This window comes from Uloborus diversus, chromosome 1 (assembly GCF_026930045.1).
Source record: "Uloborus diversus isolate 005 chromosome 1, Udiv.v.3.1, whole genome shotgun sequence".
Classification (NCBI taxonomy): domain Eukaryota; kingdom Metazoa; phylum Arthropoda; class Arachnida; order Araneae; family Uloboridae; genus Uloborus; species Uloborus diversus.
Genome location: NC_072731.1, coordinates 27,035,106 through 27,050,753, shown reverse-complemented (window position 1 = coordinate 27,050,753; position 15,648 = coordinate 27,035,106). Strand labels below are relative to the sequence as shown.

The following is a 15,648-nucleotide window of genomic DNA, read 5'->3' as shown; positions in this document are numbered from 1 at the left end:
GGAATACTTAAATTGTCCTTTCTGAACCAGAAAAGTTATTTTGTCCTTTTGAGTGCATTATGAAACGTTCTGTTATTTTATTCGTTTTAGTCTACATATATTTCAGAAATAGAATAATGTTACCATCACGAAACTTCACCATATTTTTTAATATAAATGCTCCATACTAAAAGGAAAAAAAAAGCATATAAAAATGTCTAAAACTTTAAGCAGTTGACATTAAAAATGAATCCTTGTTCCGCTCTAGGATTTATTTGTTTGCTAATTTAGTTAAAACCATTTGAATATAAAGGTTTCCCAAACTAATTTATGTTTCAAAACATACAAGTTACTCGTGATAAAGATCCTAATATGTCTCTTTATTTAGCCCCGTTATCGATTATTGGCATACATGAGAGCAATGATAGGGAGTACATTTCATGCTTGCTCCAGAGAAGCCATCATTCAAAATTTTCATTATGACTACTATTAACATTACTGTTGCAAGGCAACAAAATTTGTAACAATTTGTTTTCTATTTAAACATTTAATGAGGCAATTACATAAAATTTGCTGTTTTCCATTCTAACCGAAATAATAATTTTATTTTAGGATTTTAATTTTTCTGCGTTTAGTCGTACCTTTAGATTAAGCAAATCATTTAGTGAAATTCAAAGTCTCTTAGTAGTCTAATTGCTGAGATATAAGCAAAGCAGCCCTTAGATTTTACCGTGACAATCAGGCCAAGTATAATAAAAGTGCTTAAAAAAGGGTAAAGGTGGTGCCTAAAGATATCGTTGCCTATATAAAAATATTTTTAAATTATTTGTTTGTGTAATTAATACTTTCAAAAAAAATTTTACGGTCCAGTTTTGACCTTCTGTGGTCCAGATTTGGCAGTGGCAGCTCGTACCTTAATTTAGCGGGTGGGCCCACTGTATAAAGTTTTCACAATAATATTTACACAGATAAAATGGAGAGAACTACAGTTAGTAATGCTGAATAATATTATATAGTCCTTATTGCAGTTTCTTTGTTTCGATCTTCTCTTCTAGCATCAAAGTTGAAATTGCTTTAAAAAAATATCCTTTAAGTATTTTTTTTTAATTTCAAGGTAAACAACTTAAATTTAAAGACACCCACCCCATGCAACTAGTAATAAACAACACACAGCATTAATCAAACTACTATTATAGTTTTGATGCCAACATGATCATATGATGAAGCAGCAGCATTAACTTTCGTTTTAGCATGATTTTTTACATCAAATTACGAAATTGGTAATTATTTTTTTCTCGAAACACAAACAGTTTCCTCAATCGCCATTCGCCAGTATATTCTTTTTTATCAAAATTAGAATTACCTTTGATTTTTACTGTGTGAATTCACATCTCATTCATAGAATTTTTTTTTAAACAATTCAATAAAATATGTAATTCTTCGGAATCTTTATATGTGCTTTCTTACTAAGCAATAATTTATTTTCATGCCCTTTAAAAAAATTCGAAACACTGAAGAATATTTCAATTTTTTAAAACTTAAAATTTTGAGATCTTGAATTCAAATTATGGTTTTTGCTATCGTGGATTGCCATAGGAAGAGTTTCATTTTTCTACTTTAAGAATAGAAAAATAAAATGAAAGGCGGACGTCATTCAACGGTCTAGTGAAAACAATAAGCAGTTGGTGATTGCACAAAAACAGTTCGAAATTGAGAAAAAGCGCACCTAGTGTGAGTGACAGTGGCGCCGACTCCATGGGGCCTGAGGGGGGCCGAGCCTCCTCAAAAAAAATTTGAGGGGGCAGAGCCCCCCCCCCCCAATTATTTAAGAAAATTATTAGCTATTTGATGCTTTTTAAACTCAAATTTGTCTTAGTATTTCTTATTTTCCTTGTTTGGAGATAGTTACATTGTAAATACATTCCGTAATGAGTTAAAACAATTATTACAGTAAAAAGCATGTTAACTGAAAAGCAGAAGCGATTGAACAATTTGGCTGTTCTTCATAACCACCGAGATATTTTGGATGAATTGAATGTTTGACGAGTCGTCAACGACTTCAAATTCAGTAATCTAGTCATGCGGTCAACATTTGCACCTTTCTAAAGACAGCTCTAATATTGGTGTTTAGAGCAATTTTAAAAATCTCTGTAAAATCGAGAATTAACTACATACACAATGTTAGATTAAAATTTCGAAGTATTAGTACTATTATTTTATTACCGTATTACTATAGAACTGCATTAGTTTTTTTTTTTTTCAAATACTTAAATATTTTTAGGGTATAAGACTCTATAAAAACCAGCTATTTACATACTATATTAACTTTATTACCTAATATTAAACAAATTAACTTTGGGATATTATTTTTATTTAATGAACTCTGAGCCTTATTCAAAGCAAGTTTAAATTAGCTATTTCACTTATTAATCAAAATGCGACAGCAATATTTTATGATTTATTTTTTAATGATAGTTTAAGATTTATTTAAGTATAATTTCAATCTTTTTATAGATATATATTCACTGTTCTGTAATAGTCTAAAAACAAAATTATTATACTATAAATTAAATTAACTTTTTACGAAATTCCCGTACAAGTGGTTTTTTTTTCTTTTTTCAAAGCCAAAACGTGTGTCGAGTTAGCGAGAGTAATGTTTTTGGGATTCTAATGTTGATAATATATTGCTCTAAAATGCTTAAAAAAACTGTAAAACTTACTTTTTCCATCTCCAATTTGGAAAATTTCCCTGAGTTAGACCCGTGGTATGCCCCCCACCCTATCAATTTTTTGTGGGTAGGCTCCACTGGGAGTGCCCTTCCATGCAAGTCAAGTGCCCTACTTTATATTAATGCCTAGCCATGGCACTGTACGATGACTTCCCCCAAAATAGAACTGTAAAATTGTCCCTCACTGAAGACAAGTGACATGATCTAATAGAACCAGAAAATTTGCATACCAATTCTTAGATTAACTTTGAAAACGCTATGCCACATATTGTTTGTTTGTATAAATCAGAAAATATGTAAATTGGCATTTTCAAAGTTCAAAAATCTGAACTTTTATTTATTTATTTTTTTTGGAAAAGGGCGGGTGTGGGGTTGGGGTCTGTGGGATTACATACCCCCTGGATCACCGGTGACGTTCAATCCCCCCCTATAATTTTTGCAAGTTGGCGCCCCTGGTGAGTGACCTAAAGCCAATAACTTTTTAAATAATTGAACTAGAATGTTGAAACTATCTTCATAATGTTTGAAGCAATCTGAAGTTCTAAAATAAGAAATAAAAAAATGAATAGTTTGATCATTTTTGAAGTAATGTGGCCCTATGCCTCTAAAGACTTAAAGCGATGCAAATCAAATTGAAATAATTTAAGTTTGTTCCGCCTTAGAGTGCCTATAGAACAGAAAACACATAACGATAAGACCTATTATAGGATTAATACTTAATACTTTAGCTAAATATCAGAACAAAAAAGAAAATTGGATAGATCTCACTCAATTGAAGTTTTTTTGTAAAATTTTCGAACCAATTCAAAACTTTTATTTACACCACATTCAAACCAACTCATCTGCACTGTATGCTACTCGAAAAGAAACTCTTCATTCAGAAATTTCAATAATTCCGCTCATATTAGTTCCAAACAGAAAAATAAATAAATAAATAAAAATATGCATGCTATACGATCGGGGGGAACCCATAAAATGGTAAATGCCAGTTCCAGATATTAACAGCCGTTTAAGATTAAAGACAAAAGGAGGACGGAGGAAAACGATAAGATAATTTTTGTTCATTCAATGGACCAGCCGTTTTTTGCCCTTTGCCGAGTTGATGTTTCGTAAAAGTGATGTGTGCCAAATCCTTCCCACCTGCTATTGCCCTTCTACTGATATTGGGTAAAGCTATTTTTGCGAGAGCTAGGGAGTTGGAGCCCATGAAAAAAGGATTGAGGTGACGCAACTTGCCGTTTTGGTTAGTTTAGTTGAATGGTCACGATTGGTAGAATAGAGGTGTGGCAGGGGCACAACCAAAAATGCCCAAAGAACTACTCTCAGAGTTTGCAAGCGCAAACGCCAATAGATGGAAAACTTCTCATATTTTTGAAGCAATATGCAAAGTGCTAAAGATTAAAAATACGTTTCATCTATTTAATTGTGTATACAATTTTTCTGGGTGAGCCTGGCCCACCCGGCCCCTAGTGACGAGCCACCCCTGATATCTGAACCAGGGTCTGAAAGGTGCCAAATACTGGTTTAGACCAAATTTTTAACTCTAGTTTTTTCCTATTTTTAAATTTTTTCTTCCAGTATTTGTTTTAATAAGGTTATATTTTAGAAAAAATATTTGAAAAAACATTACAAATATTATTCAAATTCATTTGTATCATTAAAATCATTACTTATTCTTTACACATTTATTTGCAGTTTGTTTGAGTTTGATAATGTTGATGTGTTCATTTATTACTGCAAATAATTTCATTCACTTTTTTATGATGCAGGTTAATAATATGTACATACAATTATTTCTTTAATTGAATTTTATATTTAAAAAAAAAAATGTCCTCTAAATTCTTACAGGGGTTTGGTCATCATGAAATTACTGTGAATATTATTCCAGATCACCGCTTTCGAATCTTGACTGTCAGCTTGGTGATCATCACGATTGGAGTGGCAATCATGTTGCCCAACATTGAATTTGTGCTTGGGATCATTGGTTCAACTATTGGAACCCTAATCTGCTTGATCTTTCCTGCAGCAATGTTCATCCATGACACAAGCAAGAACACTGCTGAAAAGAGGCTGTCTCAGGTGCGTTTTAAATGTCTGTCGATCACCAAAGAAAAATACATTCAAATTACAGGATCTCTGTATTCTTCAGAGCTTATATCCATAAGTAAATAGACTGGAATTCCGTTTAATCCCAAAAAAAGAAAGCTGAGTTCCGCATGTTCAAGTTGCGAATTTTAATGGAAAAAAACTCCCATATAAAAATTTACTTTTTGTATCAAAAATCTCCTTTTGTACTTGGTTATAATAGAATTATTTTGAGAGAGATAAAACTAAATTAAATTTTCATCTATTTTTTTTTTTCCATCATTAGTTTACATTTCATTGAATACTGTATGCTTATGAATTGCGGTTTTTGATTTTTAAATTATTATTGTTATTTTGTAACTATTGTATAACCCTGATTTAACTATTGTCAAAGGACTGGAAAAAATTATTGTTAAATAAAGAATATCGTTAAATCGAAGAGCATAGATATTCAATGCTGTTAAATCCAAACCAGTGAAATGTATTATTAAATTGAGGAATTCTTTAAATCGGATATAAGTCGAAGTTATACTGTATAAAAATTAAAATAGCAGTGGTCATTAGGTATTTTCAAATCCCAAGGAAACTAATCTTGAAATCAGGAAAAATTACTGCTTCAACAAAGCTGTAGGCTTTTAGGACTGTTTAAGAAAGCGGCTGTACTTGCAATAAAATAGGGTGAAAATTTTTAAGAAGGATCTTGATCTTCATTATAAGTTGATAAATTGACTGAGGTCTGGCAAGCCCGAATTTCGAAATTTTCCGAAAGTTAGGGGGGGGGGGCGCAAAGAATGTACTCTTAATGCATATTTTATCGGAAAACAACAGAAACCTTGCTCACTTATATGTAAAGCACTAATTTTCAAATCCGGGGGTTTTGCAATTTATACCCCCATAAATTACAGCCAGCTAGCTGGACATAAAGCTTTTCGCTTGTCATTACGTTTGTATTTGTATGTAACAATGACTTAAGCGCAAAACTAATTTAAATTTGTAGAATGTGAACATTTTTGAAATTTTCTCAGCTGCGTGTGTGAATATTTAATTATTTAATGACAATGGGAATAATTTTAAGAACTGAAAGATAAAGCCATAAATGATTAATAATTCCATAAGGAAATTATTGCTCTGTTAATAACTTGGAGCCTTGTTTTGTCAATTGTTTCTTTTTTTGTTCCCCCGCAAAAGATTTATTCAATTTAAGGTCATATATTTAACCAAATAATTCAGCATTCAAGAAGAAATATACTTTCATGATTTGGTTGTTAATAAGTGCAAAGAAGCAAAATTAACTAACTATAATTGTATTCTTATTAGCTCAGTGTGATGCATAAAATGAAAAGCTTTATAATTTTTTTTTTTTTTTTTTGGTAAATTTTCCAGATAGAATGTTTATAATTTTCAGAGCCTGGTTTACACTCTAGCATGTTAGAAATCTGCACCTTGCCTTTGACTCTAGTGAGCCTCAGATTTGTAAAAGTCATGAAAGTATTTTTTGAATTTTAAATTATCTCATAAGCTTTTGAAATTTATAAAGTAAAAATAAAAATAAGTTTTGAACCATTCTCACAGCACTCTACTGTGCAATTTACAAATATAACTTTAAACTTTATTTGATTTTTATAGTGCAAGGAAGATTAGTAATGGAAGCTCTTATAATTTTCAATTAGGCCTGTATCCGCAATCTAATAAGTTACGTAGTTAAAATTGGTTGAACAAAAACTACAGACAATGTGAGAAACTATAGATACTTACTGCCAGCAGGTAAATGGCAGTAACTGCAGAAATAAGTTTTCAAGATATTTAAAGAAACGTATTTTGGATTCAATAACCAACAACAGCTGAAGTAGGAATCAGAGTTTTTTTTTTTTTTTTTTTTTTTTTTTCAGTGAAAACCAAACAAGCAAGCTTGTACAATAAATAAAGCTGAGGTATAATAAATTACCAAAATGCAAAAAAAAAGGAGAAATTTGTAGTTACTCTTTACTTGCCAATGGCAGCTTAAATCTCTGAAATACTAGAAATACTGAAGCCTGAATCTTGGTTTGTAAATCACTACATTCATCTTTCACATAAATTATGTATCTACTACTTTCTTTCTAGCTCCTGATGAGCATTGGCACATTCATTCTGATTGCTTGCACTTATTCTACTCTGAATGAACCCAGCTCTCCTCCTGAACCTGTTACACATATGCCACCATTCCTTAAAGTCACTCCTGAAGTTTTTGTTCTGAAAACTTCTGCTTTACCAGAGATCAAGCCATCAGAAGGTAAGATCCCTAGAAGCTTCCCTTCTATTTCCCAACCAATAAATCATCTTCGATTCTTGATTTTAAATTTAAGTAGAAAAATCTTGATCCTTGTTTGATCCTCGCTGTCCAATTTAGCAGAATAAATTTTAAAAATTACATTTTCACCAAGTCAAAAATCATTAAACAAGAAATTAATACATGCCTTTACATGTTTTGAATTTATTTAATCCGGGAGAACTCGCATTGGGTCTCTCAAGCCCTGTCATTACAAAACTATGCTGCCAAAAATCACCCCTTCAACGGAAATGAATGAGGTCCACAGTAGCTGTGTTCAAGGAGACCTACATACTGACCACATGCTTTTCAGGAATGTACATTCCCCCTTTTCCTCAGAAAATTCCGGTCCGGACCTCGGCAGCCCGAACCGGAATCTTTTTTTCTATTTTTCAAACTCAATTTACTGGAATAACCCTGCGAGCTTTCGTGTGACGAAAAGTACCGGGAGTTCTCCCGGGTTAAGAGAAATAAATGTATTATTTCAACTTCTTTAGCAATAAAAAAGTATTTTTCAACTAATTTTAGATACCTTATAATCTGAGAAGAGCTCTATAAACTAGTCTTAAATTAAAATAATAATAAAATAATGCACTTAAAATTTTGTGTGGCGAAATTGTTTTTTGTACTGTATTGTACAGAGATAGATATAGCTGATCATTAAGAACATTATCTGCTACCAACAGCACCTAATACTCCAGACATTTTTCAGAAAATAATATATTCATAGTTTTTCACATATGTATCCAAAGAAAAAAAGCAAATTTCTTAGTTTTTACACTATTTTAACCATTTTATTTCTCCACAGCGGTTGTATGTTGAGAACAATGGTTATTAATGATAACCAAATATTTTTTTTTTCCTTTCATGTAGATTAGTTACAGTAAAAGAGTTAATGTCATTACATACAATATACCGACAGCTGGTTATTCCTTCCAGAGACTGCAGTTTCTGCTGTTGGTATATTGCATGTAGTTCTGTCTTAGCCCTGGCTTCAGGAGGGTAACTTACTGCTGAATTGTCATTATTGATTTACTGTGTTAAAATTATTATGCTACACATTTTCCTTATGCTTTATATTGTTTGTTTTAGTCATCATTTCAAAGACTGGGTTGGATTCTCTTAACAAAGAGAAGAAAGATCAACTCAAATCTGGAATCCCCAATGGTTTGTAAATTTTAGTGTTGTTTAATAATTTAGTTTATTTATTAGATTTATTTATTTATTATACAAATTTCACTCTTCTCTCAGTGCCTTATGTGGACAATTATTGATTGAAATTAATGGTTCAACAATCATTCAGGTCAAAATTAAGTTTTAAAGTATCAAAATTTTGCATTGTGAAAACTATTTTGAGCTTATAAATAAGTGAAATAGGGCCATTACATAGAAAATGATAATTTTGTCCCGCCTGTGACGCCTCGATGATAAAAGTTGCTTATTGATGATAAGATGATGATAAAAGTTCATTGCTTAACAAATTAGAAGCAAATGTGATTCCTTAAGCAAAAACTTTCATCATTTTTTTTTTAAATAATTACTTTTTACTGGAGGGATCAAGTGACTACTTTTTCGTGGAATGGCCAATACATATTTTTTTCCCGATGGTTTGAACTTTTGTTTCTCAACAAATAAGATATGTTTCCTTTACATTGGAACCTTTGCTCTCAAAATCTACATTTAGTTTCAACATTTATGGAGCAAAAATATTCACTAGTTCATAAGAAAGTTACAAGTTGACTTTGAATGTCTTGCATGTGACGCATGCAAATAAATTAAATTTTAAATAACAAAATTGTTCAAAAAAATTTAACTTTGTCAGGAATCTTTTTGTATCAAATGTAAAGATTAAAAAATTTGCTTACCTCAGTTTCATTAAAATATTTAGAGATATGACAAAATGTTAATGAGTTTTAAGCAACTATTATTCTGGCACATGGTGGTGGAATGGCCCAATATATGCTGTAGTAATGCTATTTTTAATTAGAATGTATCTCTTTACAGTGAACTAATGTGTATTTAAAAATCTATATTTGATTTCTTGATTCAAACGAGTTCATTATTTTTACTGGATGAAATTGAATCAAATTTCTTAAATGCTATCAAATTTGAAAAGAATCGAATCTGAAAATAAACTACTTCTTTATTAAGTGATCATTTTTTACTAAGCATTTATGTTTAAAATTAAGTGCAAAACATAAAGTTAACTGCATCATGAAATTTAAAAAAAAAAAAAGTTCAGTGTGTACTTTTATTGCATCTGCTGACTTAAACTTTTTTTTAATTTATGTACAGCAAAACTTCAGTAACTCGACATGCAGAAAACTTAACTACTCCGGTAACTCAACTTTTATTTTTCTTCTGGTCAGCCCAAAATTAATGTCAATGGACCAAAACACACAAAACTAGACGCACCTATAAGTCGACATACAATTGTTATTCTAGTCCAATTTTTGCTACCAACATTCTTTCATGTTGAACTGTTCTCACAATTTTACACTGCGATTTCTTGGTCAGTCAATCCTTTTCTATCCAGGAGAGCCAGCCACCACACTCAGTGCTGTTAGTGCAGTTTTAAAAGTCTAGGAAAGGGTAGGATAAATGCAGGGGAGTCCTCTTGAGAAAGAAGGCAGCATGACATGTTTTTCGAATATGTGTGAGCAGAATTTTTTATCTTTAACAGACGTGACTGACAGGAAGCTTTTATCTCTTTTCAAAAATTATGGATAGATTCCTTACGAGGTATTCAAATAATATTAGGGACTTTATTGTGTTTTTTTCAAAAAAAAAAAAGCAAAAGAAATTCATTTATTGGTATTAATTTTCATTATGTAATTGTTGAGCATAAGTAAGTGAAACAGAAACTCTTTAGGAATTTAAATTATGGAATCTCAGTAAGTTGACATGCTTTCATGTTCCCTTGGAGTGTCGAGTTACCGAGGTTCTACTGCGCTAGTAGCATAAATAAAAAATTCTCATTTTGTAGTTTTTTAAATTTGCTCATGAGTCCAGAGTTAATAGTCTCTGCAGTGTCTTGGCAGCCATTTTTAAGTTCCCTCTTTTATCTGAGATTTTCAATTTATTGAAGTGGGTCCGGTCATGATCACTTTGGTCAATCAAGGTTCTACAGTGTTATCGATGTTTTCGTGAAACTGGATCTCTAAGAAATGAATGAAGGTTCAGCTGAATTGATTTTATATGTACAGAATGGTCTGAAAGTGGGCATACCTCCCCCCCCCCCGTTTTCTTATCAAGATAATATCAGTCATGGGTGAATGTTTGTTATACGGTTATTTTGAGGTCTTAAGAGTCATAAACATTGGTAGAACTCTATCTATGTTGTAACACAGGTGAATTCTGTGCCATATTTTCACAAATGTTTCGCGAAAAAAAATCCCCAAAACTCCCTGAAACATCTGGGAGACGAAGCGCAGAATTCACCTGTGTTTCGTCGGATGGGTTTTTACCGATGTTTAAGCTAGCATGGGCAAATAAAGGGCAAACACTACAAATTTTTCATTTTCGTTTTTTTTTTTTGTATTTTCATCATTTAATTGCACGTTAACTTTATTGCACAAGCTCGCTTATTTGGTTTCCGCTGAAAAAAACATACAGAAAGAATGTCTAATTCTAACATTCCCCTATTGATTGTATCTTCCAAAATGCGTTTCTTCAAATATCTCAAAAACTCGTCTTTCTGCAGATACTACCATTTATATGCCCATGGTAGTATGACTTTTAAGACCTCAAAATAACTATGATAAAAAATATTCAACCGTAACCGACATAATGTTGAAAATATAAAAAGGGGTACATCCACTTTCAGACTACTCTGTCTAGTAAGAAGTGTTAAAATATATTACATTGTGTTTATTTTACAGATCAAAAACGCCAAGAACCTCCAATACCTCAAGAACCTGAAATCAAGGTATGCCTGTATTATATGCTTTAATATTCGGCGGTATTTTTTTTCCAGGCTGGAATAGACTACATATGTTACTACATAGTTAAATTATTACCGGATAGGTTCTGCTAAAAGCGAAGTAAATATTTCACCATTTCACTTTGCCCCGTTGTTTTACTTTGCCCCACATTCCACTACCAAACGAAGCAATAATTTCAGTCCGTTTCCACGTCGAAAACTTGTTCTGCCATCTGATGAGAGAACAAGATGTTAACTTCTAATTTATTATAGTTGATTACAAAATTAGCGAAAAAAATATTGACTGGAATTTTGCTGAAACTATTTTTCGAGTACAGAAGCAGTCAATTAAGGAAAAAAGCTTTTTATCTTTTTTCTCAGCGAAAAGAGGAGACATTACGTTTATTTCAGGTCGATTCCACGTCAAAAACTCGTGCTGTTATCTGGTGATAGAATAAAAAGTTAACTTCTATTTTATTCTAGTTGATTGCAAAATTGACGGGAAAAATATTAACTGAAATGTTTTGTTATAATTATTTTTCGAATACAAAAGTGAGCAATTAGGAAAGAAAGCTTTTAAATTTTTTTTACAGCAAAAAAAGGAGGATTTCTGTTAAAATAAAAAATAAAAATTTGCTAGCTGTTTAAGTTCGTTCGAGATTTTTATAAATCATTACAAAATTAATGTTCAATTGTGACATAAGGATATTTATAAAACAAAAAATATAAATGTATGTGTGTATGTTTCGTATACACAGGGCCTGATTATTTCTGAATAGACCATGGCCTTCTGTAGGGACCCCTAATGGCCCGAAAAGGAACATAGGGGGAGAGAGGGTTACAAACACCAGAAAGGAAACGTATCGAACTGATCAAATTTTAATTTTAGGATCGGAAAAGGGGGTTTTTCTTTTATATGAGGGAGAAAAAATGCTCGCAAAAACTAAAATAAAATATCTATAGAAACTCCTAATTTTCTGCATCAGATAAAATTTGTTCCAATGTTCCAAGGTAATTAGAGCATGAATTATAACTGTTCTTGACTTAAACCACTTTTCACTCGCCTTTTGGGGGAAAATATAGCAGTTAACATGTGTTTAAAATTATACATGTACATAAAGTGGTTTTTCATATTATTCGAGGTTTTGTCGTGTGTTTCTGGGTATCACAGCATAACATTTGCATTTATTTTTGAATAGCAATGAAAAATATAAATACGTTGTTTTTATTACTTTGATGACGTTTCATTCTTCTGAAAGGACAGTAAGTTCCAGTCTCATCTTATATATGGTCCTTAAACCTTTAAACTGGAATATCTCCCTGAGTTTTGGTCGCACAAATGTCAAGTTTTTTGTGTTAGTAATATCTTTCAATGGAGATTATTAAATAAGGGGACCTGGGGCCCATATAAAAAGTTAAATTTTGTATTTTGACTCATTTTTATTTTTGCTTCAAACTTTCAACTGATTAACTCTGCATCTGATTCTGAACATTTTTCCAATTGGAAGTTTACACCTAGGACTAATGGTTGCGAAAATAAAGGTCTTGCAGGTTAAAACGGAACACCCTGTATATATATATTAGGGTGTCCCAAAAAAAACCAACTTTCAAAAGTTGAAAGTCTCACCCTCTAAAAAGTTTCCTATGTTGGACATGAAACCATTGGTAAAATTTTATAACCCTACGAAAATATTCAGAGGTCCTCCAAGAGCGTTGAATTTTGCCAAAATGTCCCAAATTTAGCAAAATTTCACTAAAACCATGGTTTTCGCCCACTAGCGCCCCCTACATTATTTTGAAATGTAACCATTTATACATATACTAATACCTTAGTTGCAATCGATTTACATAAAAAAGGGCACCAACTATTTTAACTGTAACCATATCACTGTAAACTAGTAGAGCCATTTTTCCCCTCTTTGGATTCAATGGGCTCTATTCGATTATGGATTCTATTCAATTTAATTTCAATTTATTGCTGCTGCACTCCTATTAGTCATAGCGTGATGTTATATAACCTATAGCCTTCCTCAATAAATTAGCCTTTAACACAAAAAGAATTTTTCAATTCCAACCAGTAGTTAATGAGATTAGCACGTTTAAACTAACAAACTCTACAGTTTTATATTATTAGTGTGATGATATTTACATTTCTAAAAACTATGCTTATCAGTAAAACTTATTAAATTCTTGTTTTGTTATGGATTTTTGTTAATCCTTTTACAACGTTTGATATTTTCCATCGCAGTGTCATTGTTTTAACTTTAGCTTACAAACAATCTAAAAGGTAATTGTTTCTATTTTCATGATATATTTCTATAATTGAACTTGTTAACGCTTCACCAGATGGCAGCCCTTGCGACACGGAAAGAAACTGAAAATAACGGTTGGTCCTACCAAAGCTTTATAATTCTTGAGAATCTACAAGTGCAAAATAGTCGCTTAGAGTGATTACGTTTTTCCTAGCAGAAATTGAAGAACACTTTCAGCTATGGAGCCAGAGAGTGCCCTATTCTTAAATATGCTCACTATTTTAACTTCGAGTACTCATATGATTTATATTTTTAAAAAAATGACTTTTAGCTATTTGTTTCAGTCTCCAAAAAAAAAAAAAAAAAAGCTATTCCTCAAAAAATTCATTCTTAATTTTTATCTTCCCCCATGGTGGCCCCTGTTCATTCATTAATTTCATTCATTAATTTAAAATCCTGCACATTAGAAACCTAATTGCAAGTTTTAACTGCAAACCTAACTATAAAAAAATAATGGAATTTTTCATGAAAAACTTTAAATTTATTATTTCATATTTTGATAAAAACTACTTGTTTTTTCACATGTTTTGCCCTCCTCCCCCCCCCTCCTCCCCCAATCAAGTTTCTAACATGACAATTTCTCTAAGCATAATGTTTTAGCATTCCTTACTTCAAAACTAGTCTTTTGTGGTTGGAATAAAAATAACTTTTTTAATGTGAAAATAAAGTGTTATATATATTGAGTGCTGTAATATATTTTTATTATTTTTTTTTAGCCTGAAAGTGTGCAAAACGGGGATCTAGATCCACAAGCCCTTCAAAAAGAAGACAAAGAGATTCAGAAGGATATGGATGGTATCTCTGCAAATACAGCCACGAAATCCAATAAGGAGCTTGATAAGCAAGAACAGATTCTTCAGAAGCTTGAGGAGCAGCAAGAAGAACAGAAACTAATATTGAAGCAGCAAAAAGATGTTTTAGAGGAGCTGAAAAGACATAAGGAAAGCCACGAGGAAGAATTGAGGAAAATTGAAGCTGTTGCAGAGAGGAACGCAATTCCTATTGTTGAAACTGAAAATTTACCACGAAAAACTCAAACAAAAGATAAAATTTTGCAAGAGCCAGATACAGTTCAAAAGGAAAATATTGTTCCAGTGCAAATATCTAGTCATCAGAAGCAACATACAAAGCATTTAATTAACAATAAAACTACGGCGGAGTTCCATGCTGAAGTCGATGAGCAAAAAGTGAATACAAACTATGTTAATAAGAAAATTGAAGCAAATAATGAGGAAGGTAAACTACCTAAAGATGATGTTGTATTAAAAGAGCATAGGGTTAATAAAACTGAAACTGGAAAAACTCGAGACATTCTGGTAAACACGAGTGTAGACTTGAAAGAAGATGTAAAAGACAACCATAAACTTTCTATTGCAAAGAAAGTAGAAAAGCACAAGTCTGAAAAAGTTATAGCTGATAATTTTGTAAATCAAGATGCACATTTAAAGCAAAGGGAGACTTTAGGAGAGAAAGCTGAGATTAAAGAAACTGTGGTATTACCAAAAACAGATATAAAAGTTCAAGAAGTATTAATCAGTGATGGAAATGCAATATCTTAGCACATTCCAAATGTAGACACAGTGGAACCTCGTTAGAAAGTTGTTTTCAGTGAGATCAAGAGCATGGTCAAAAAAATGCATAAAAGGTTACATTATCAAAACAACAGGGCATTTCCATTTTAATAGATTTATCATTTGTTGCTTAAAACAGTTGAAAAGTGTTCTTTTATTCCATGAACTTTGTGAGGAACCGACTTCACTTCTATAAGATGCAATGAAGTTTTAAAGGCTTTCAGAAATATTTTTTAAACAATATTTTTGGTTTGGTAATGGACATATCCTCTGACAAATAGTCTGACCACCAGTGATATGGAAACACAAGCATCCGGTTTAAATGCAAAAAGTAATGCATCTATTAGTTTTGGGGGCTGGTACTTTGTTAGTTACGGATGTGTGCTTTTGTCTCTTATTTATTTGGACGCAATTTTGTAAAAATGACAACTATTTCACAGCAATAATTTTTTTAATCTGAAATATATTCCATATGTATTCTCACTACAAAAATTAATTGATTTATTATTTTACAACATAATTTTCAGCAAACCATTTTGCTTTTTTTTTCTCTTCTCCCTTGCTAGATTCATTCAGATGGAATCGTCTTAACTTGGCCACTTGCCATATTCCGTGTCTTTCATGGTTAGAATGTACGTCTGCTACTGATTAAAAATAAGTATTTAAATAATTTTAATGGAAATCTTTAAAACTTAATTGCATCAAATAGAAGTTGAATCCATGTTCTTCATAAAATTCATAC

At 31.7% G+C, this 15,648-nt stretch overlaps 1 protein-coding gene across 2 annotated transcripts in view; it reads left to right on the top strand.

The window, feature by feature from the left end:
- LOC129234501 (putative sodium-coupled neutral amino acid transporter 10) overlaps window positions 1-15,398 on the top strand; it is a 38,495-nt gene extending 23,097 nt beyond the window's left edge. For both annotated transcript variants that reach the window (XM_054868501.1, XM_054868502.1), the window contains 5 exons: window positions 4,557-4,787; window positions 6,897-7,065; window positions 8,194-8,268; window positions 10,983-11,029; window positions 14,052-15,398. In XM_054868501.1, coding sequence (XP_054724476.1) covers window positions 4,557-4,787; window positions 6,897-7,065; window positions 8,194-8,268; window positions 10,983-11,029; window positions 14,052-14,894 — 1,365 coding nt within the window. In that variant the 3' untranslated portion in view covers window positions 14,895-15,398. The remainder of the gene's footprint in view (window positions 1-4,556; window positions 4,788-6,896; window positions 7,066-8,193; window positions 8,269-10,982; window positions 11,030-14,051) is intronic.
- The last annotated feature ends 250 nt before the right edge of the window (window positions 15,399-15,648 follow it).